At 40.0% G+C, this 24,078-nt stretch overlaps 2 protein-coding genes and 1 pseudogene across 2 annotated transcripts; all 3 read left to right on the top strand.

The window, feature by feature from the left end:
* Nucleotides 1-503: 503 nt before the first annotated feature.
* On the top strand, nt 504-8,204 carry LOC145489546 (mucin-like protein; annotated as a pseudogene).
* Nucleotides 8,205-9,251: 1,047 nt separating this feature from the next.
* Nucleotides 9,252-12,986, top strand: LOC145489545 (coadhesin-like). Its single transcript, XM_081468526.1, has 5 exons — nt 9,252-9,279; nt 9,373-9,549; nt 10,087-10,284; nt 11,610-11,786; nt 12,739-12,986. The coding sequence occupies exons 1-5, from the start codon at nt 9,252-9,254 to the stop codon at nt 12,984-12,986; spliced, it is 828 nt and encodes a 275-aa protein (XP_081324652.1).
* Nucleotides 12,987-13,529: 543 nt separating this feature from the next.
* On the top strand, nt 13,530-16,199 carry LOC145489540 (coadhesin-like). Its single transcript, XM_081468523.1, has 6 exons — nt 13,530-13,536; nt 13,646-13,822; nt 14,584-14,760; nt 15,023-15,199; nt 15,524-15,694; nt 16,051-16,199. The coding sequence occupies exons 1-6, from the start codon at nt 13,530-13,532 to the stop codon at nt 16,197-16,199; spliced, it is 858 nt and encodes a 285-aa protein (XP_081324649.1).
* The last annotated feature ends 7,879 nt before the right edge of the window (nt 16,200-24,078 follow it).

Below are 24,078 nucleotides of genomic sequence, written 5' to 3'. Positions count from 1 at the left end.
TCACCACAAGGACCATAAGAATCATTCCTGAGGACTGGTACATTCTCATCGCTTTGCGGGTAGAGCTGTACGGATGTAAAGCAGGTAAGAATCTTGGTTACTTTCTTTAATTGGTAATATAGCCCACCTTTATTGTACAAACTCCTAAAAACAACACCCTATTAATAAGGTTGGCCAACTAGTTTTACCTTACGCTACCTTTCTGTGATACTCATCTCCTCTATATTTATAGCGGAACTCTTGATTTAAAAAAGTAATGGAAATACTGACAAATAGCACATCCCTTGTAATATATACCTGATGTCAGCAACTCCCTCCATTTTCGTGCACACAACTAGGTTAACACGCAAGGTTCTTTGAAGCTGTGTCATGTGGCATACTCCCTCCATCAAACCCCACCAGCCTGCTACCCTACCACAGTCCTATATCATTATAAAAAGATTGGTCTACGTGCACGTTTCCAATACAGTCATTCTTTATGATTGTAAGCACTACTGCGTGACATGGCAACAGCTAATTCTCTAAGTAGGGAGCGCCTGCTGGGATTGAACTGGATGGTTATTTTGATGAATACAACTACCAAGATTCCCTGCAGGCGAGTCTCATAGAGGGAATGGGCCATTCGTTGTAATAATTTTATGTTCTTTTTTTGTAGTTAACGGTGGTTATTCAGACTGGAAGCCGTACGGTGTGTGTTCAAAGACTTGTGGAGGTGGGGTGAAGACACGAAAACGAACGTGTACCAATCCACCACCGGCAAACGGAGGGAAAAATTGCAGTGGACTTGGACCCGACAGTACTACCAGCGAATGCAACGAGCAGAAGTGCCCAGGTAAGGATATGGAAAATATTGTCAGCTACATTTGGATCATCTTTTAAGCGACTTCAAATGCTGGCAACTCGAAATGCAAGCACACTAGAACATACAAATAAAAAGCCTTTCCAAGAGAATATTGTAAAGAGCTAGGCTAAAGGCTAGATTCCTGAGCTAAGCTTTGAAGTATACAAAGAAAGACTCCTCGTTCAGTGTGGCTGAGAGAGGATTGTTAGGAGCTACAGTGTTGGATAAGCGCTAGGCTAAAAAACATACAAAGAAGATCATTTAACCAGTATGGCTGGGAGAAGATTGTGAATAGCTAGGCTCAATGTAAGACTCGTGCGCTAATCTAAAAAAAAATTATAAAATCCGGGCCTCGGCCCAGTGTTCCAGGAAGAAGGGTTGTGAAGCATTCTTCCGTATAACGTGCTGGGATTATATTGCCACAAACAAAGGACATTTTAAAACTATCCAAATTTCATTTAAATTTTTCCAACATTTATTGAAACTACCTTTTTTATAAAAGCTATTTTAATTTTTTTTTCCAATAGCCTGCTTTTTTAGTCATTTTTTATTACTATTTTTTCTTTTACCAATTTTCATTGTAATCGGCGCCATGTGCAGTAAGAAAATTTGAAGCTTTGTAAATAAAATTATTTATTACAAGTACATAGAAAGGGATCGTTACAGATAAACATATTTTTGTTATTTATACTATTATCCATTTTCGTAGTGAACGGTGGTTATTCAGATTGGGGTCCGTACGGTAAGTGCTCAAAGACTTGTGGGGGTGGAGAACAGACGCGTAAAAGAACGTGTACCAATCCACCACCATCACATGATGGAGAAGACTGCAGTGCATTGGGACCAGACAGTTCTAGCAGGGAATGCAACAATCAGGAGTGTCCAGGTAAAATGGACAAATAGCAGCCGATAAGTTCCACAAGGTGACGATCACCGACCCCGTGTCACTTATCCCACGGAAAAAAAGGCACCAAAATTACACTGAAATTAGTACAGCTTTGAACTTTTTGAAGTTTACCGCTGACCAACTACAGGCTTTTCGATTGAATCGCGGCGTCAAACCAGTTTAACTTACTATGATCAGGGCCGGGTTACTCCGAACTGAGCTGGCTAAGGCTAACCCAGGGGTAAAAGTTAACCGAAGTATAAATTTTTCTTGCATAAAATGTTATTCACTACTTATGTTTTTTGTAATATGAGATTATTCAAACTCAGAAGACCAAACAATTTAAGCAAAAACCTCACCGCCAAGTTTAATAGAAAACACACAAATTAAAATTCTCGCTTATCCTGACTCGGTTAGTCAGGCTTTAAATAACCACGCCCGAGGACTCCGCTTTTAGGCTTGGCAAAATCTATACATTATTTACCGTTATTGACCCAGCTGTGATTAACTTCGTATCAAGTAACACAGCCGAAAAGTAAAATTCCACAACACACACTAAAGCTTCCATTAGTGAAAGAAACCTACCGTGCCATATAATGTTTTTCCAGATAACGGCGGGTACGCAAGCTATTGGTGAAATAATGAACAATTATTCTCTTGCAAATAACGAGCAAGTAATCCATTGAATTTATCATTCTGAGAGGTCCGATTCGGTTCTTATTATCTCGCTTCTATATAGTAAATGGTAATTACTCGGATTGGGGACCGTATGGCGAGTGTTCAAAACCTTGTGGAGGTGGGGTGAAGACGCGTAACAGGACATGTACCAATCCGCCCCCGGTAAACGGAGGAAAAGACTGCAGTGTCCTTGGACCTGACACTTATACCATGGAATGCAACATCCAGGAATGTCCAGGTATAATGGAAAATCAGTTGAGTCTGTTTTTACCTTTGTTCCAATTAATCCTAAACTACAAAATTGTCAATATATACAAAGGGATATTTACAGATCTCGGAGTAACAACTGCAAGAACCTCTTTTTTTGCACTGGTGTTACACTTGAACTGCACTGCTCTCAGGCTATCAAAATCAAGTGATTTTTCCATGTATATTATTACACACACTCTAGCATCCATTACTGAAAGACAACTACCTTGCCATATAATGTTTTTCTAGATAACGGTGGGTACGCAAGCTATTGGTTAAAAAGTCAGCAATTATCCAATTGGAAATAATTTGCAAGTAATCCATTGAGTTTATCGTTCTGAGAGGTCCGATTTGGTTCCTCTTATCTCGCTTCTATATAATAAGTGATAATTACTCGGATTGGGGACCGTACGGCGAATGTTTAAAATCTAGTGGGGGTGGGGTGAAGACGCGTAACAGGACATGTACCAATCCGCCCCCGGCAAACGGAGGAGAAGACTGCAGTGTCCTTAGACCTGACACTTATACCATGGAATGCAGCATCCAGGAATGTCCAGGTATAATGAAAAATCAGTTGAGTCTGTTTTTAACTTTGTTTTAATTAATCCTAAACTACAAATTTTCGATATATACTTAACAATTATACCATGAGCGCGCGTTGGATATGAGATGGTAAATAGCCAACGAGGCCCGTAGGGTCGAGTTGACCAGAACCAATCTCATATCCAACAAGCGCGAATGGAATAATTGTTTTATTAAATTCTCAACCTTCGGTTTTGCTAAATTTTATTTAACCTTAAGAAACGACCGGAAAGTGATGTGACTTCCGGGCGCCAAAACGACATGATCTCATGATCACATGATAAGTGCACCGCCGTGCGAACAGTTGAATGAAAAATCAAAAGCGAAGCAAATTACAGCTGAACTGAATCTACAGTAATCTAAACTTCACGGAATGTTTTGTACGGGTAAAAACCTTTCTGCAGTGCTCTCAAGTGTTTAGACTGCAAAACAGTCGTATTTTTTGCGAACGAAAGGTCTGGAGCGAGTGTAAAAACGGCGTGGGAAAATGGGGAGAGACGCTAAAAACGCCTCAAACGCCCTGCGGGCGTGTGAGGCTCGGGCGCTTCACACGCGAAGATCGCGCCTTCCGAAAACTTCCGAAAACGACTGTTTTGCAGTCTATCAAGTGTTCAAAGTTTTAATTGTGGACATTTACACTACAGTTGTAAAAATACTGGCAAAGCTTCTCTGATCGCCATGCCGTGAAACGGAGGTTGAACTGGTGGAAAATTATTTTCGACAAGAACTGCTTTCCCAGGCATTTGATGGGGAAATTCGTCTGGGATTGGTCTGCATTGCTGCTGGATTTCGTTTTCTTTCCCCTGCACTGAAGTGGCACTACCAGAAGGCGCATTTCCAATGAAATCACTGAGAACGACTGACAGCTGTTGTTGTTCCATCGAAGGCCGCTCGTTGTAGGACTGCCTGGTCAGACTTGTGTCCCGTTATGGACTTGCTGTGCCTCGTCTTGCAATTTTGGTCAGAGAGCACTGTGACAGATGTAGCTCTCAGGCAGTGGTTTGTGAGATGTGGCTCTATACCTGCTCGCTTTGACATCTCTTTCATCGTGTTGTCGAGTTCTCAGTGGCAAAATCAGTTATTAGTGTTCTACTACTATTGTTATAACATGAATGTAAGAAGCATCAGTAATGTATTAGTATCGTAGATTAAAAAGGGTAAATGTATTGTTTTGTAGAGTATATTATGCAAATTTTAGTATTGTAAGTAGCATGTGTAATTTCAACGTATTGTTAATTAGAGTAAATAGTGTTAGTAGTTGTATTACTGTTATAATAATAATAACAATAATAATAATAATTATAATAATAAAAGTATTGTTATAAAAAGAAAAAAAAATCATGTCGTCGAGCGGAGTTGTACCAAGAGGTGCGCTGCAAAAGCGGATTTTGCCGTCTGCGGGATTAAACTTCTTGCTTTGACCTGCTCTTCGTCTCTTAAACAGAGCATCTAACGTTGGATTGAGATGGCCCAAGTAGTTCTTGAGCGTTTTACTGGACATCTTTCAGATCCCGGGACGGAAAATATCTTCGCATCCGATTCATCCTCAGCATCTGCGAGGCTTCCCTGGTGATGTTTTGTAGCCGGCAAGGAACCAGGCTGACCTCTGTTCAGTTCGTAGCATTCAACCCCTTGAGGAGTTTTTCGTAGAGAAAGCATTGCGGGTGTCAACTGTCGCTGGTTTTCACGTCCTTGTCTTCCAAAAAAGAGGCCGAGGTAGAACCAAGCCGTCCTCTGTAACTGGGCAGGATTCAATCTCTCGGCTGGACCGAGTTCGTCGCCCCCAAATAGTTTCTTCACCTGCTCTTTCGAGATTGCTGTTTTGTGTACGACGCCAGCTATTTTTCTCGTTTTCCTTAGGTCTTTCACGAAAGCGTCTAAAACTTTATTTGCCTCAGTATAGGCGGGCTCAGAGATTATGGAAAACGGTTTTGTGGCGGCGAGCGAAGGAAACGATCAATGGCGGCTCTTATGGATTTCGTGGATGAAATCTTATAATGCGTGCCATCTTTCTTCCTCGCAGACTTGTAAAAACACTTCAAACAAACATTCAGCTCTTCTTTTGACATTTCTTGTATTGGTTTCGAAAATGTGGTGCCACCAGGACTAGCAAGCCGTTCTGTAACTTTAAGGTAAATATTGTTGATGTTACGTAACCTTCACGAATGCGGAAAATCTCGACGGTCATATTTGAAATTTTGCAACTTTTAAGGGAAACTTAACGGATACGTACCGTTATATAATCTCATCCCGAACTTTGCGGCTTTTTTTTGTTGTTTCTGGGACGGCCTTGTCGATAATTTCTTGTATTTCCTCCGTGGATAGCTCACCAAATCTGCCTTTTTCATCCATCGACGAAACTTGGCTTTCCGCGAAAAATTTTATGCTGAGTGACATTTGCCGCATTCATTTCCATATAAGGTCAAACGCGGGTATAATGGCTGGTAACCGAGATCTAGTGAAACATTCAAAAAGTTAGATTTGCATTATCCGAGGTTGAGAATTTAATAAAAAGGGATATTCATAGATCTCGGAGTAACAACTACAAAAACGCCTTTCTTGCAGTAAAAAATTCTTTCACCCGTCGTTTACTTATTTGATTCACTAGTCAAATAATTAACAGGCCTAACAGTTGCCAAATTGCAATTTCCTAGCGCCTTTCACGTCAGCTACTGATGGTACTCTCTATATGTAATAGATGGTTTTCACTGTCACGCAAGGAAAAAAATAAATCGAAAAGTTTTACTATTCAGTTGATAAAGTCAAGAAATTTTAATGTTGTAGGAGACAGGTAAAGAAGACACTTCTCCAAGATTTGGAGCTCTGTGCTCCACCAACATGGCGGCCGGAAAATAGTGCAAACATCTGGATCTTACTTTCGCTGTCTAGGCGACAGATTATCTGAATTAAACCAACAAACATTTACACAAGCTTTTTTCCTAACACTTTAACTCCTAAAAGGCTAAAAATTACTAGATAAGTGTATATTTTTTCACAAACGCGATCGGAACAGTATCTGGCGCAACGCCATAACTCAAAACTTCGAACGGCGCTGGTTTCCAAACCAAGCACGCTAATGAGCTGAAAAGTTGTAAACAGATATAAGTTTAGATCCCCTTACGCCTTATTAGGATAAAAATTTTCGTGGCTCTTTAGTTTTGGATTTTCGAATTTGATGACGCCACGTGGAAACGATCTATTCATAGATCATACGGCATCAACTTTATCTTTGAGGACGCTAGATCTTGCAAAGGGTATTGTCAATTATCATGCAGACTTTTTAAAATCTGCCAATTAAAACTGCATTGTTTGACGCAGTTTTTCGACCATTTCCTGAGCAGCAAGTGAATTTTGCTTGCCTTTTATAAATAGCATATCGGGTTTTGAAAGATTGTATTTTTAAATTCGAGAAAGAAACAATGAATTTGTCGAAGATCCCATCAAACTCGTTCCCCTTGACGTAATTGTACAGAAATACAAAACTGGCTTTTCGTCACTCATCTTTTATAGTTAACGGAGGTTACACTGATTGGAAACCGTATGGCGAGTGTTCCAAGACCTGTGGGGGTGGGGTGAAGACGCGAAAACGAACGTGTACCAATCCACCACCGGCAAACGGAGGAAAAGATTGCAGTGGACTGGGACCCGACAGCAGTACCAGTAGTTGCAACAATCAGGAGTGCCCAGGTAAGGATATGGACCATATTATCGCGTACATTTGGATCATCTTATCAGCGACTTCGAATTCTGGCGCCTCCGAAACTAACTAGACTAGGAAAGGCAAAGAAAAACCTTTCTCAGAGTGACTGGGAGAACATTGTGAAGAGCTAGGCTAAAAGCTAGACTCCAGAGCTAGGCTATAAAACATACACAGAAAGATCCTTCGCCCGGTGTGGCTGCGAGAGGATTGTGAGGAGCTACAGTGTAGACTAAGTTCTAGGCTAAAAAACATACAAAGGAAAATCATTTGATCAGTATGGTCGGGAGAGGATTGTGAAGAGCTAGGCTAAAAGTAAGACTCCTGCGCTGGGCTAAAAGATATACAAAATCCGAAACCTTTGGCTAGTGTTCTACGAAGAAGGGTTGTGAAGCTTTCCTCCGTATGAGTTAAGGTGATGGGATTCTATTGCCATAATCAAGACATTTTAAAATTACCTGAATTTCCTTCTCTTCTTCCAACAGACAGTGAACCTAATTTTTTTTGTAAAAGCTATTTTAATTTTCATCATTGAATATTTTTATCTATGACCTGCTTTTTTAGTCATTTTTTATTATTATTTTTTGTATCTTTTCCCTATTTTTATTATAATGGGCGCCATGGGCAGTTAGAAAATTTGGCGCTTTGTAAATAACATTATTATTATGGGAACTTAGAAAGGGACGCCTACAGGTAAACATATTTTTTGTTATCTATACTATTATCCATTCTCGTAGTGAACGGTGGTTATTCAGATTGGAGTCCGTACGGTGAGTGCTCAAAGACTTGTGGGGGTGGAGAACAGACGCGTAAAAGAACGTGTACCAATCCACCACCATCACATGATGGAGAAGACTGCAGTGCATTGGGACCAGACAGTTCTAGCAGGGAATGCAACAATCAGGAGTGTCCAGGTAAAGTGGACAAATAGCGATCGTTAAGTTCCATAAGGTGACGACCAGCGACCCCGTCTCACTCATCCCACGAAGAAAGTAAGGACCAAAATTCCACTGAAGTTAGCACATCTTTGGAGGTTTAAAGTTAACTGCTGACCAGCTACCGGCTTTTCGATTGGATCCCGGGATCAAACCAGTTTAACTTACTGCAATCAGGGCTGGGTGACTCGGGACTGATCCGGTTAAAGCTAACTTAGGAATAAAAGTTAACCGAAGTATAAATTATTCTTGTATAATCATGTTTTTCACTGCTTATGTTCTGTGTAGTTTGAGATTACTTAAACTCAGAGGGCCAAACAACTAAGCAGACCCCCCCCCCCCGCCGAGTTAAAGAGAAAACACACCAATCAAAATTGTCGCTTATCCTGGGTTAGCTTAATCAACCTGTATAAGAAAAAGGCCCAGGAGCTCAGCTTTTAGGCTTGGCTAAATCTATATACTATTTGCCGTTATTGACCCAGCTGTGATTAGCTTCCCATTGAGTAACACAGCCAAAGTGTGAAATTCCATAGCACACACTAAAGCATCCATTACTAAAACAAACCTGTAGCTACCGTGCAATAAAATGTTTTTCTAGATAACGGCGGGTACGCAAGCTATCGGTAAAAAGTGAAGAGTTTTAACAAATTGACGTCAGTTCTTATGCGTCTGTTCTCTCTTTGGTGATCTATTACGTCATAACATACTCAAAGTGGCTTTGGAACCACTTGCGCAGGCGAGTGGTTCCGCGGTAAACTTTGAGAATGTTACGACGAAATTTATCATTAATATGAGGACAGACGTGTAAAAAACTGACGTCAATTTGCTTTTTACAATAAAAAGACCCCAAAATGGTCAAACTGTTGGGAATAAATGCGGGGAAAAGACACCGTAAACTTGCCTTAAACAAAGATAAGTGAAGTTTATTGAAAATGACGCGAACATTGTCAATAGCTCTTCTCGCTTTTTATTGGCTACATGTACTTAAAAAAGTCCATAAAATCTCATTGGTTAAAAAGTTGACAATTTGAGACCTGAAAGTTAAACTTGAAAGCTTGCATAAATTAATTTTTTTTTCCGTCTGTACTCTTATTGATGATAAAAATAAGTCAATCAGCGCACGAAAAATTAGACAGCTATTGCGAAATATTTACTTCCAAATAATATGCAAGTAATCCATTGAATTCATCATTCTGAGAGGTCTACTTTGTTTCTTCTTATCTCGCTTATATAGTAAACGGTAATTACTCGAATTGGGGACCGTACGGCGAGTGTTCAAAATCCTGTGGAGGTGGGGTGAAGACGCGTAACAGGACATGTACCAATCCGCCCCCAGCAAACGGAGGAAAAGACTGCAGTGTCCTTGGACCTGACACTTATACCATGGAATGCAACATCCATGGATGTCCAGGTATAATTAGACTGAAGATACCATGAAACTCGTTCCACTTATCGTAATTGTAAAAAAATGCAAAGTTGGCTTTTCGTCACTCACCTTTTATAGTGAACGGAGGTTACACGGATTGGAAACCGTATGGCGACTGTTCCAAGACTTGTGGAGGTGGAGTGAAGACGCGAAAACGAACGTGTACCAATCCACCACCGGCAAACGGAGGAAAAAACTGCAGTAGACTGGGACCCGACAGCAGTACCAGCAAATGCAACAATCAGGAGTGCCCAGGTGAGGATATGGACAATATTATTGTACATTTGGTTCATCTTATCAGCGACTTCGAATTCTGGCACCTTCGAAAGTAACTAGACTAGCAAAGGCAAAGGAAAACCTTCCTTAGAGTAGCTGGGAGAATATTGTGAAGAGCTAGGCTAAAAGTAAGACTCCTTTGATTGGGTAATATATGTATACAAAAATATATATTCGAGGCCTTTACCTAGTGTTCCAGGAAAAACGGTTGCGAAGCATTCTTCCGTATGACTTAAGCTGTTGGGATTTTATTGCCATAATCAAAAGACATTTTAAAATTACCTGAATTGCTTTTACATTTTTCCAATAGACATTTCACCTATTTTGTTTGTAAAAGCTATTTTGATTTTTATCATTTAATTTTTTTTATAAATGCTTTTTTTGGTACTTTTCCCTATTTTTATTGTAATGGGCATCATGGGCAGTTAGAAAATTTGGCGCTTTGTAAATAAAATCATTACTATTATGGGAACATAGAACGGGATTGCAGCAGGTAAACATATTTTTGTTTATTTATACTGTTATCCATTTTCGTAGTGAACGGTGGTTATTCAGATTGGGGACCGTACGGTAAATGCTCAAAGACTTGTGGGGGTGGAGAACAGACGCGTAAAAGAACGTGTACCAATCCACCACCATCACATGATGGAGAAGACTGCAGTGGACTGGGACCAGACAGTTCTACCAGGGAATGCAGCAATCAGGAGTGTCCAGGTAAAATGGACAAATAGCAACCGATAAGTTCCAAAAGGCCTAGGTGACGACCAGCAACCTGGTTCACCCAACCCACGAAGAGAAAAGGGACCACAATTCCACGATTGAATTGCTGGCTCAATCTAGGTCCATTTAATGTAATCAGGGCCGGGTTGTTTGGAACTGAGCCGATTAACGCTAACCCAGGATTAAAAATTAATCGAGACTTAAATTTTTCTGCTATAAAAATGTTTTTCACTGCTTATGTTTTTTGTAGCTTAAGATTACTCAAACTGAGAAGGTCAAACAATATAAACAGAAAACCTCACGGCCTTGTTAAGGACAAAACACCCAAATAGATCAAAATTCTTGCTTATCCTCGGTTTTTTTAAAATTTTTTTAAAATTTTTTTTTTATTTTATTCTTCCAATTCCTAGCTAATACATAGATATGTAAATATAACGTAAAGAAAGTAAATAGTAACCGATAGTGCTTTGTAAGGAAGAAAAAAACGCAAAAAACAGAAATTACATCACTTAAATTGAATTACATCGTATATTGGAGAGGAGGAGAGGAGAGGGGCACATCTAGATAAACTAATTTTGTACCCCTTAAAGTTATGCATAACTTGAGATTATTAAGAAAAAGAAAAAGAAAAAGAAAAAGAAGAGGAAAAATGACAAAATAGCTTAGAAAGTTATAAAAAGATAATGTTTTCATTAGTATTGAGCAAGGTACCAGCGTGAAAGTGCTTTTCTAAACATTTTTTAGATGGTTTGTCTCTAATAGATTGCGGAATGTTATTCCAAAAGAAACTTCCAATAATGCTGGGGCAAAATCTCCTAAGATTAGTTCGAAATGAAGGTATTGCAACTTGGTTGGATGATGCACTACGGGTACTGTAATTATGTAGTTCAGATCCTAATGAAACAGGTAAATTAGGAAACTTATCATGGTGGAAATAATCATAAAAAAGCATACACGTGTTCAGTTTAACAATATCCTCGGTTAGCTTAATCAGGCCTCAAATAACCACGGCCAGGAACTCCGCATTTGGGCTTGGTTAAATCTATACAATGTATATTATTTGCCGTTATTGACCCAAATATGATTAGCTTCCCACCAGGTAACACAGCTAAAGTGTAAAATTCCATAACACACACCAAAGCATTTATTGCTGAAAGAAAGCTACCGTGCCATATAATGTTTTCCCAGATAACGGCGGATATCCAAGCTTTTGGTGAAACAATGAGCAATTATTCACTTTCAAATAATATGTAAGTAATCCATAGAATACATCGTTCTGAGAGGTCTGATTTGGGTCTTCTTATCTCGCTTCTATATAGTAAATGGTAATTACTCGGATTGGGGACCGTACGGCGAGTGTTCAAAATCTTGTGGAGGTGGGGTGAAGACGCGTAAGAGGACATGTACCAATCCGCCCCCGGCAAACGGAGGAGAAGACTGCGGTGTCCTTGGACCTGACACTTCTACCATGGAATGCAACATCCAAGGATGTCCAGGTATAATGAGACTGTTTTTAACTTTGTTACAATTAATCCTAAACTACAAATTGCAAATATGTATAAAGGGATATTCATAGATCTCGGAGTAACAACTGCAAAAACCTCTTTCTTGCAATAAAAAATTCCTTCACCCATCCTTTACTTATTTGATTCAGTAGTCAAATATCTGTCAAGGCCAAACAGTTGCTAAACTGCCAGTTTCTAGCGCCTTTGACGTCAGTTACTGATGGTGCTCTGTAATTCATAGATAACGTCCGGACTCAACTTTATCTTTGAGCACCCTAGACCTTGCAAGGGCATTTTCAATTACCGCGCAGGTATTTTACAACGTGTCTGATGATTAAGGACTGCATCGTGTGAAGCAGTTTCTGAGCCATTTCTTGAGCACCATAAGTAAATTTTTTGTGCCTTTTGAAAATAGTATTTCGAATTTTGAAGCGATGTATTTTTAAATCCGAGAGGCAAACAATGAAAGCCTCTGCCGTCTTCGGGACTATCAAGCGTGTCAGGAACTTAGTTTCCCGTGAGACTCTTACCACGATCTATAAAGCTCTCATCCAACCATACTCTCATCCAACCATACTGTATGGGGCAGCATAGGTGTGTGTCATTCTAAGAGACTCCAAAAACTACAAAATAAGGATGCGCGTTTAATTACTTTCCCTGACTTGAAGATAAGAACTTCCACTTTACTCGGTGACCTCAGGTGGGATTCTTTGGAGCCAAAGCGTGCTAAGCCACTAGCAATTATTTTGTTTAAGGCTCTCCAAAATCCTTCTCTGACTAGTTTAAATATCATTTTTAAGTCTACATCTTATATCCAGTGTTCACTCACATAATCTAAGAAATTCCAAAAACAACCTTTTCGTTCCTAGACCGAATACTTAAGCAGGCTTTTAAGCCTGCTTCAGAAATACAAAATTGGCTTTTCCTCACTCGCCTTTTGTAGTTAACGGAGGTTACTCCGATTGGAAACCATATGGCGACTGTTCCAAGACTTGTAGGGGCGGGGTGAAGATGCGAAAACGAACGTGTACCAATCCACCACCGGCAAACGGAGGAAAAGATTGCAGTGTACTGGGACTCGACAGTACTACCAGCGAATGCAACAATCAAGAGTGCCCAGTAAGAATATGCACAATATTATCGCCTACATTTGGATCATCTTCGAATTCTGGCACCTACGAAAGCAACTAGAGTAGAGCATACAAAGAATAGGCGCCTTTCCTAGAGGGGTTGCGAGAATTTTGCGAAGAGCTAAGCTGAAAGCTTGACTCCACAGCTAGGCTATAAAACATACAAAGAAAGATTCTTCACCAAGTGTTGCTCGGAGCGGATTGTGAGGAGCTACGTGTTGGCTAAGCGCTAGACTAATAAACCTAAGAGAAAGATCATTTGCCCAATATGGCTTGGAGAGGATTGTGAAGAGCTAGACTAAAAGTAAGACTCCCGCGCTAGGCTAAAAGATATACAAAATCGGAGCTCTTGCCCTGCGTTCTAGGAAGAAGGGTTGTGAAGCTCTCCACTGTACGAGTTAAGGTGTTGGGACACCACTGCCAAAGTCAACTGACATTTTACAATTACCTGAATTTCTTTCTTTCCAACAGACATTGAACCTGCCTTTTTCATAAAAGCTAATTGAGTTTTAATCATTTAATTTTTTACCAAGGGCTTGCTTTTTTAGTCATTGTTTATTACTATTTTCTGTATCTTTTCCAGACTTTTATTGTAATCGGCGCCATGGGCAGTTAGAAAATTTGGCCCTTTGTAAATAAAATTATTATCATGAGTACATAGAAAGAGATCTCTGCAGGTAAACATATATTTTTCACTTATGCTATTATTCATTTTCGTAGTGAACGGTGGTTATTCAGATTGGGGACCGTACGGTAAGTGCTCAAAGGCTTGTGGGGGTGGAGAACAGACGCGTAAAAGAACGTGTACCAATCCTCCACCATCACATGATGGAGAAGACTGCAGTGCGCTGGGACCAGACAGTTCTACCAGGGAATGCAACAATAAGGAGTGTCCAGGTAAAATGGAAAAATAGCGACCGTTGACTTTTATAAGGTGACGACCAGAGACCCCGTCTCACTCATCCCACGAAGAAAGCAAAGACCAAAATTCCACTGAAGGTAGCACATCGCTAAGCTAATGACACCCAAAAGCTTCAACCCTCTGAAAGAAGCGTTCGTAACCTACTTTGATTTAAAAAAAGTGATGGACTAACAATGGCACATACCTTGTAGGAAATACCTGATGTCAGCAATTCCTTCCATGTTCGTGTTCACAGCTCTGTTGACTTTTAACACACAAGTTTTTTTGAAGCTGTGTCATGTTGCATGCTCCCTTCCACAAGTTAAAACCCTCTGGAAGAAGCCATTGTTACTTACCCTGATTCAAAAAAAAGTGATGGAAAGACTAACAAAGAGCTCATACTTTGTAGAAACTACCTGATATCAGGAACTCCCTCCATTTTTGGGCTCACAACTCCATTGACATTTAAGACACAAAATTTTTGAAGCTGTGGCATGTTGCGTACTGACCACTGCCCCACCACATTATAAAAAGATTCCTTCACGTGCACGTTTGCTATACAGTCATTCTTCATGGTTTTAAACACTATTCCGTGATCATGCAAGGGCCAATTCCCTAAATGAGATGCGCCTGCAGTGATTCATTATCTTGGACTGGGTGGTTATTTTGATGAGTACATCTACCATGATTCCCTGCAGGCGAGTCTCATAGGGGGAATGGGCCATTCGTTGCAATTATTTTATGTTCTTTTTTATAGTAAACGGTGGTTATTCAGACTGGAAGCCGTACGGTGTGTGCTCAAAGACTTGTGGAGGTGGGGTGCAAACACGAAAGAGAACATGTACTAATCCACCGCCTTCCAATGGCGGAGAGGACTGTAGTGCATTGGGACCCGGCAGCACTACCAGGGAATGCAACAATCAGGAGTGCCAAAGTAAGAAAAACTTCTTTGGTTCACATTTTGCGATATTTGTCACGCGGGCATGTAGAAAGCTAGGCTGACCAAACTAGCTGGCCAATAGCGAGACGATTTAAAATCATTAACTCTTTCATTTCAGTGTCGTTTCTCAGTGAAAAAAAAAAAATTCTTAATTTTTATTTTTGCTCTGTAAATAAAATCATTATTATGAATACATAGCGAGAGATCTCTGCAGGCAAACATATTTTTGTTATTTATAGTATTATCCATTTCGTAGTAAATGGTGGTTATTCAGATTGGGGACCGTACGGTGAATGTTCCAAGACTTGTGGGGGTGGAGAACAGACGCGTAAAAGAACGTGTACCAATCCACCACCATCACATGATGGAGAAAACTGCAGTGGACTGGGACCCGACAGTTCTAGCAGGGAATGCAACAATCAGGAGTGTCCAGGTAAAATGGACAAATAGCGTCCGTTAAGTTCCATAAGGTGACGACCAGCGACCCCTTCTCACTTATCCCACGAAGAAAGTAAGGACTAAAATTCCACTGAAGTTAGCACATCGCGAAACTTTTGAGGCCCAATAGTTAAAACCCTCCGGAAGAAGCCATTGTTACTTACCTTGATTGACAAAAAAAGGAATGGAAAGACTGCAGGGATTCATTATCTTGGACTGGATGGTTATTTTGACGAATACAACTACCATGATTCCCTGCAGGCGAGTCTCATAGGGGGAATGGGCCATTATTGAAGTTATTTTATGTTCTTTTTTATAGTAAACGGTGGTTATTCAGACTGGAAGCCGTACGGTGAGTGCTCAAAGACTTGTGAGGGTGGGGTGCAAACGCGAGAGAGAACGTGTACCAATCCACCGGCTTCCAATGGCGGAGAGGACTGCAGTGGACCCGACAGCACTACCAGGGAATGCAATAATCAGGAGTGTCAAAGTGAGACAAAACTTCTTTGGTTTCACATTGTGTGATATGTTGTCAGGCGGGCATGGAGGCAGCTACGCTTGCCAAACTAGATAGCCAATAGCGAGACGATTTAAAATCATTATTCTTGTTTATTCTTGTTTATGAAAAAAATCCTTTTTCAGTAGCTGTTATTGCAATTATCAGACAAGCAAGAGGCCAATTTCGTTCGTCTCTAATCGCATTATTTTCACTTTTCCATTGCTGATCACTTGAAAGAAGAAAAAATATGTATATCTTATAATTACTTGTATTTATAATTTATCAAAGTTCTCAACAAAAATAAAAATTGTTGGAATATTTTTGTTTCTTTACTTTTTTTAATGCAGAAACTCGGAAGCTAGTGGGACGCTACCAAAACCGAGGACGAACTGTGGGTGACATCCTGTTCAAATTTAAACGATTTGGCAAGATGCGAAAGCTAAATCATAAGAATTGGAGACCTCTACGGCACAAGGGGAAAATGCAAGTGGAATAAGGAACCATTATATTCACCTCTCTCACCAGTTGAACATTTTCTACTTTTCAGTCTGTTCAATGCTTTTCCTGAAGACTGATGCAGACTATTAAAAACAAATAAAAACTCGATCTCCTCAAAAACTGATTTCAGTTCACTTATTTAAGGGAAGAAAGTCAATTTCCAAAATCTTCAATTGAAGTCTTATATGACAGTTTTGTTTTTAAGATATCCAGTATCTTAACAGCTCAAAATAAATATAACAAAGCTTTCAGCACGCACACATCCCAGTTAGACTGGGAAAAGATATATCTACTGCCCTTCAAAACAACATTGGATACTAAATTAAGAGAAATCCAATATGAAATATTAAGCACGATCTTGTACACACAAGATGCCGTTTAAGTTTTAAAAAAAAGATTCTCTGCGATTTTGTGAAAAGGAGTTGGAGACCATAGAGCATCTCTTAGTGTACCGAAAGTGTGTATGTTTTGGGATGATTTAAAGGTTGTTCTTAATTCTTTAAATATAACTGTTAGGTTTGATATCAAGGATGTCCTTTTTGGGATTTTAGATACCTAAAGGTTAATATAACAGTTCTAGTCAACAACATCCTTCTTGAAAGTAAATATTTTATTTAACGCTGTAATTAAATAAGGGCTCTTTATGTTTAAGACTGTTAGTCGACAAAATTAAGAAAAGAAAACGTTTCAAACCGAACGTTTTATCGCGAATAAAAACAACAAAATCCATTTCCACGACAAAAAATGGAAACCTTTACTACCTTTAAAACAACAGTAGCTCTTATCTGAAACCTCGTTTTTTTAAGATGCCCTTAAGTACTCTTTATTTTGTTTTAGTTGAATAAGGTATGTGATCCTTGTAGTGTAGTGCAGTGAAGTTTTCTTTGTAGTTTGTAATTAAGGTAATTGTTGTAAATTTTGTAATGTTTGTACGTATCGACCTGCATGTTCTTGTACTATCTCGTCGTCGGCATTGGCTTTTGTCCGAGCGTCAATTTCTTCTAACGATCTTCTCTTCTTTGATGGCCTCGGAAGTGGCTTAGCAGGCCAATCTTTGCATAAAATTTGCGAGGGCAGAGAGGGCACGGGAGGGTGGGCGGGGGCCAAGGGGCTGCGAGGCAGCGTTTTAGTTCTTCACGTTTCTCCACGGCTTTGCGTCTCCATTCCGCTTCAAACATGGCAGACTCGGTGGAAATAGATTTAAACAATTTTATTTCACCATTTTCTCCTTAGTTTTAGCTTTGATTTTGAAAATATATCGAACAGCGAAAACTGTCTTTGACCATATTTCAAAGCAACTCGAATTTCATCAAAAATTCTCCGCTACGTCGTCTCGTTGTTTGTAACTGTGGTTAAACACGGTCTTTTGTGTTTGACATGTTACATCTAATCAAAGTAGTGCTACTCTTGGGGTTTCTTCTACGTAGAGCATATGGAAAATTCCCGGACAAGGCGGACGTTATATCCTGTGCAGTCCTGTCCTTACTATCCTGATATTCCTAACACTGTTACTTTTTCATTTGAGTGTCCACAATTAGTTATTTAAGCTGAATACTCCTATACTTAGAAATAAAGTTCACTCATACATTCTCTCTAAGGTGACTAGGAACCTATTGGTTGCTACAGCAGCGTGTTCCCCTAGAGACGCTTTCGCTCTGCCGAGATTATTTGACGAAAAAGTTAGTGCTAAGGGCCCTAAGGCAATTTTCAACTACTGCAAAGGAAAAGCTGAAGAGCTTGGCTAGAAGAGTTTTTTGAGCAGACAAAGGGGTAGACATAAGGGTTGCTTGTCAGGAGATGACGCCAAGACTACTTATAACAAGCACGGGGAGTTCAAGCTGTGCGAGTTTAGTAACAGGACCGGCAATGGTTTGGGAAAGACCTTCAACGGAGATGTGTTTGTTTCCGAATTGGCCTGAGGTAAGCTGATAAAATTAGTAGCACACGTCTTCATTCATGTCAACCTTTTTCTCGTAAAAGTAGGTTCTTAAAGTTTAAATAATTCCATACGCACTATAAAAGGCCGGTTGATGATCCCGGTGAACGGAGTAGCGTAGCTTTATGTTGTGTACCTGTTACTGTCACGGTGACTCTGTGCTACTGGGATATATTCCCGTACCTGCTAATTGTCAGGGCAGCCGAAAAAATGCTGGGGATTAACTTGCCATGGACTAGGATCCGGTCCAAAAATACTTCTGCACTGATGGGCCAGGCCATCTCGTTACATAATTCCAAAGACTGTAGCTTACTCTCCTTTAACTTGACAGCCATAAGGTCTCCATTTTTGGCTACTCGTGCCTCGCCCTTGGACCATGAATGAAGAAAATCACTTGCTCCATACCTCACAGTAACTACTTTGGGTCGGGCAACAGCTCTCGTAAGGTCTCACATGAACGGCTCAATACCTTTTGAGAGAACATCTCTCTCCATTGTATGCCTTGCTCACAACTATATTAACTCATATATCATTTTTTGGAAGTCATGTTTTGTTTCACACCCCCCTCACTCAAAGCCCACAAGCCTCCCATCCTTCCACAGCCCCACCATCATCAAACAAAAATAAGAAACCTGCAATGCAAGCTATGTTGCAAGTGATTATCAGGCGACACAAAACTCTCCCTATTACCTCTTTACACAAGCCAGACGAGCTCAGCCCAGTAGTAATCCTAGGGTGGGAGCCTTTGGAGGAAATGTTAGAGTGGTCCTTGTCAGACCATTTCGGGGGTTGAGATCTAAAATTATCACGCTAGTGTTATCTGATTGCTATTTTGGGCGTATAAGCCAGAACAAACATTATATATGTGTTACCCGTCAAGAAAGAAGATACTCAACGCAATCTTCCAAAAGCATTTTAACAGAATGAGACAAATCGAGAAAAAAATCCATTGATGTTTTTGTTTATAGGTGACATCAAGAGTAATGAGAAAAGGCGTAAAAAAGCTAACGAAATTAATGAAGGTGTTGTTTTATTAAAATGTGCGTGCAAACAAGCTCTCAAGAATGCGGGGAACGATTTGAAATTTTTAAAAGCAACCGCATTACACCTTTGTTTTATTACTACACTCCCGTGCTGGTGGGGTAGGTAAGGGGTAGAGAGGAGGAGTTCTCCTGTAAAAAAGGTGGACAATATAGATAGAGGGAGCCGTCGAAAATTTTAAACAGGACCTCACTCACAGCACTAGCTGAATCTTGTTTGATTTAAAATCATTTATTAGAATGGTAATTATTTCTTTTGCAGAGTCTTTTTCTTGGGCTGGACTTGCAATAGTAATTCTCGCCTTAATCAGAGATCATCTTCGAGACAGATGACACCAGCGACGCAAGAAAAGGTAAAGTCTGCATACGAGACAAGTAGCCCATCAGACTGGAACTAATCCCGGCTTCGATAACATGAAGCGACTGGGAGTATTTCCACTCCCCCCTGGATGGTATGCTAGCCCATCGCAGGGTTACCCCGTAGCATTGAGTTCGCCGGTACCCATTACTATGCCTAGGTGGAGAGAAACACTGTGAGAGTAAAGTGTCTTGCCCAAGAACACAACGAAATGCCCCCGGATAGGGCTCGAACCTGGACCGCTCGACCAGAGACGAGCGTAGTAACCATGAGGCCACCGCGCTTCCCGCGAGGCAAGATAAGATGAAATTGCTGAAACACCGATCTGTTCACGCATTAAGGTAATTTCAAAATTCATATATAGCTAGCGCACCAGCCCTTGTCAAGCAACATACAAAAAAGCGTAAAGATGACTCTCACGAGAACATGAAATAGGTAAGACAAGAGAAAAACTGAAGTAGAATTTTCTTGAAGTGTGTGTAGGAACAAGGACTGAACATTAGAGAGGCCATGACAACCCCTCCAGACCTAGAAGAAGTTAGAACAAGTTCTAAATTCACTGGCAGTAAGGCTGTAGCCAGAAAATTGAGGAATGAATGAGGCAATGTTGTGACAAAAAAAAATTGACTGAGGCAGTGTCCATCGTTATATTCTTTTCCTAGCTATTTAAAGTATTTATGATGACTAGAAGCAAGAAAACAGAAAAAAACGAGATAGATCCATGGTACATGACTCTTTTGCTAGAACCTCTTGTTTGTCGAGATATTCGTATACTAGAAGAGTTATGACCCTATCAGATCAGTCGATATTTGGAATGCAAATTAAATCGTAACACTAGAGTTTATTTTTCAAACGGCCAAAAAGTAGACAAAACGTATGTACTTCTAACCTCGTTCCCAGGGTCTCTAACCTTCAGTCATATAATGAATAAGGTAACTCTATCCTGGCCGTTTTATAACTCTAACTGGGTCGTCAATTAACATAGGTGTTCCCTCCCCCCTCCGACCCCCTTTAGGAATTCTATTGGACCGGGATCTTCTGGTCCTTGACATGGGATGTACTACAAGGATGGACAAAAAGACTCAAATTGGTTTGGAACCAAAAAGTTTTATCTCCCTTTCAATAATATAATCAATGTACTAAGTTTACAGAAAAAAACCCACTTTTTTGCGTCAACGTCATTTTTTTTTTTTTCAGCAAGCTACATTTCGTTGTTAGAAACCCCCACTTCAATACCAATTATCTCAGCATCTATTGATTATGTTATGTTAAATTCCGGTTTGGTAATCTTCTGCAATTCCAAGGTCCTAAAAAAAGGAAATATATATAATTAAAAGTAGACCAATGCAACTGATTTATCGAATGGAAGGTAATGGCTGTGAGTTATCGATGGGGAACTGTGGGATCATGAGATTATGGGTAACAAGGTAAAACAACCCAGACCAGGGTTTAAACCCAGACCTTTCAACAATAATCTTCCTCGGACGCATTAAAAATTCAGTATAAGTTTAAACAAAGGAAATCATAATATTGACGATGTTTGGATATCGGATCATAATAGCCGGATTGATTTTTACGATTTTATTTCTCCGTTTTCTCGGTGGTGTTAGTGTCGGTTGAGAAGATATAGTAAACATTCAAGAACGTCTTTGACAACATTTTCAAACACCGCGAGGTTTGTAAAAAAAGCACGTCGCCACGCGTTGTGTCTTCACCTCTCTTCTGGGTGTTTGAAAATGTGGTCAAACACGGTTTTCCGTATTTGATATTTTACATCAAACAATAGGCGACCACGCAACCCACGCTACGTATTTTAAGAGGCTGTCTCTGTAAGAACCGACCACTGATTTTACTTCGAAAATTCGATTTTCTCATAAGCTGGGATTTCCAAGCCCTTACCTAGTCAATCACTAAAATGAGTTCTGTTTCATTAAAAATTCCAGTTGAAGTTTTCTAGGATGATTGATCAGAAGTTCGGTCCGCTCGACACAAGTTTCATGCACGCCGAAACTGGAAAAATAGCACATATTGCCGGCGCTCTAAAAAAAATTATATTCGCTCAAAAGTCCCAATTCTTTTTTTCAACTATAGATGTATCATAGCAGTTTGTTTAGCCATGTTGCAATTATAATTCAATGTTGTTCCTTCAATCTTTCCCGTGAGTATAATGGGAATATTGGGAACTAAATCACTTGTTGTAAACACAAAATGGCCGTGGCATTTATCAATCCTTCCTTGGCTTCCCGAATCACCGTTTACTGTTCATACATGTATCCGTGCCGAGAGGTGTCCAAAAGAGTGCTTCTATAAACCTTTCAAGAGGAGTCTACATGATTAAACCGGCTTCGAGGAAAACAATGGTCAGTAATACAAAGAACATCGAACTATGTGACGGTCACGCTCGACACAGATGAGGAACGCATAAATCTACTTTATATACAAACCTACAGTTGGAAGGAAAAGCTGGCAGTTTTAATGCTACCTAGGTTTCAAGGATCGCTACAAAGGACCAAAACTTTAATCTTGAAGCCAGGTAAGAGATTTACGGGAATTTATCGGAGCACTTTACGAAGGCGAGTGTGTTAGTTACTCACCGGAATATTTTCAAAATTTCCTGAACTTTAAGCGGTCGTTAGTTTTGAAAACCTAGTGGGCAGACAAATTTTATTATTGTTTTAAATTAAGGGACATTTATACTTTCTATTCATGTAGTTCAGCAGTTTCAAACAGGTGCCACATTAAAACGTGCCTTCAAAGTAGAGCTATTTTCGCGTTTGGTTCAAAACTCGATTTAACGGGTAGAAAATCTTTTTTTAACCGTTGAAGGAACAACATTGAATTAACTTCAATCGGAATTTTTAATGAAACAAAACTCATTTTAGTGATTGACTAGGTAAAGGCTTGGAAATCCCAGTTTATGAGAAAATCGATTTTGCGAAGTAAAATCAGTGGTCGGTTCTTGCAGAGACAGCCTCTTAAAGCTTTATTGCTTAAACAAATGCGGATGATTTCTAATTAAGAAATAGAAAACATGTACCGTGTTTCTATTGAGTTATAGAAACACGAGTAGAAGATTGGGAGAACAAGAAATGCTGTGCGAACACGGGCCGCAAGCGAGTGTTTCCACAGCTTTTTCGAGTTCTCCCAAACTTTCACGAGTGTTTCTATAACTCGATAGAAACACGCAGAACATGTTTTATATTTCTTTTAGGAAACACTGCGACCGAAAAAGGAAAACAACTTGTTAAATTTGATTATCAAAATGTAAATTCTCTTTGCTCGCGTAATCATCACGTCAACAGCTCGTGCTAGTTCTGTGTTTCCATCGATATCGAGTTATAGAAACACGATTTTTAACCAATCAGCGCGCGTATTTTCTTAGGGTTACTTTCTTAATGCAGATGGTTTTAACCTTATTCCGCTTACCTCACGCCAATTTGTAAACAAACACATCTCCGTTCTTGTCCAGTCCAGAACCATGCCCGGTCTTCCTGCTAAACTCGCATAGTTTGGACTCCCCGTACTTCTTTTAAGTGTTCTTGGCGTCATCTCCTGACCAGCAACTCTTATTGTCTGCTCCAAAAATCTTGAAGCCAAACACCTCAGCTTTCTCCTTGCAGTAGTCCAAAATTGCATCAGGACCCTTAGCACTCACTTTGTCGTCAAATAATTCCGGCAAAGCGAAAGTGTCGCTAGCGGACACGTTGTTGAAGTAGTCAAGTGGTTGCCAAACACCTTTAATATATAGAGTGGAAGAAATTAACTCTTTGGGGGCAGGACTCTCACTATCCGTATAGTTCCAGCTTTTTAGTATGTATGTAAATTGCATAACTTTTGTGTGCATTGGCATTGGTTTTGATCATAGTTAACAGACGGAAATGGTTAAGATACCTGCCGAAGTTATATGTTGTATGTTTTTGTTGGCTGCTTTGGGAGTTGACCCTGCACAAAACCTGGCAAAATACGAAAGGTGGTTACGTGTGCTCATCTAACCAATAAAAGCATTGCGATTATGTAATTCATGCATAGTCGATGAGCATAAAACAAAACGTGTGCAGGATCAAGAACCTTCCAACATAACTCTTAGCCTGTTTTTTGCTTCTTTGAAGTTTGCCGGGCTTCTTAACCATTTCCGGATCCCTCCATTAGCTATGTTTTGATATATCCGGGCATTTGAGTTAAACAGCCACGTGCAATATTTCAAACAACTAAGTACCTCGGCTGAATGTTACTTTGTGAAGTGCCTCCTGTGGCTGAAAAATAACAACCTGACCCTTCAGTTTTTGAAATTTCACGTTCTGTTTTAGTAGAGATACAGTAGATCAAAAGTAAGGCAAACACTGGGTGAAATTCCATCCAATACAAGGGACGGGATTGGGGGAATACTAGTCAGTGACGATAATAACTTCAGGTTACGTAGCATAAAGCTTCAAGGAGCATCACTATTCCGTTTGGATGGGATGCTAGGCCATTCTGGCCTATTATTTTGTCAGGGTACGTAGCCGGTACTCATAAAAACAGGTACCCATAAAAGTACTGGCCA

Source organism: Orbicella franksi, chromosome 6, assembly GCF_964199315.1.
Source record: "Orbicella franksi chromosome 6, jaOrbFran1.1, whole genome shotgun sequence".
NCBI lineage: Eukaryota > Metazoa > Cnidaria > Anthozoa > Scleractinia > Merulinidae > Orbicella > Orbicella franksi.
This window is presented reverse-complemented; position numbering and strand designations above follow the sequence as displayed.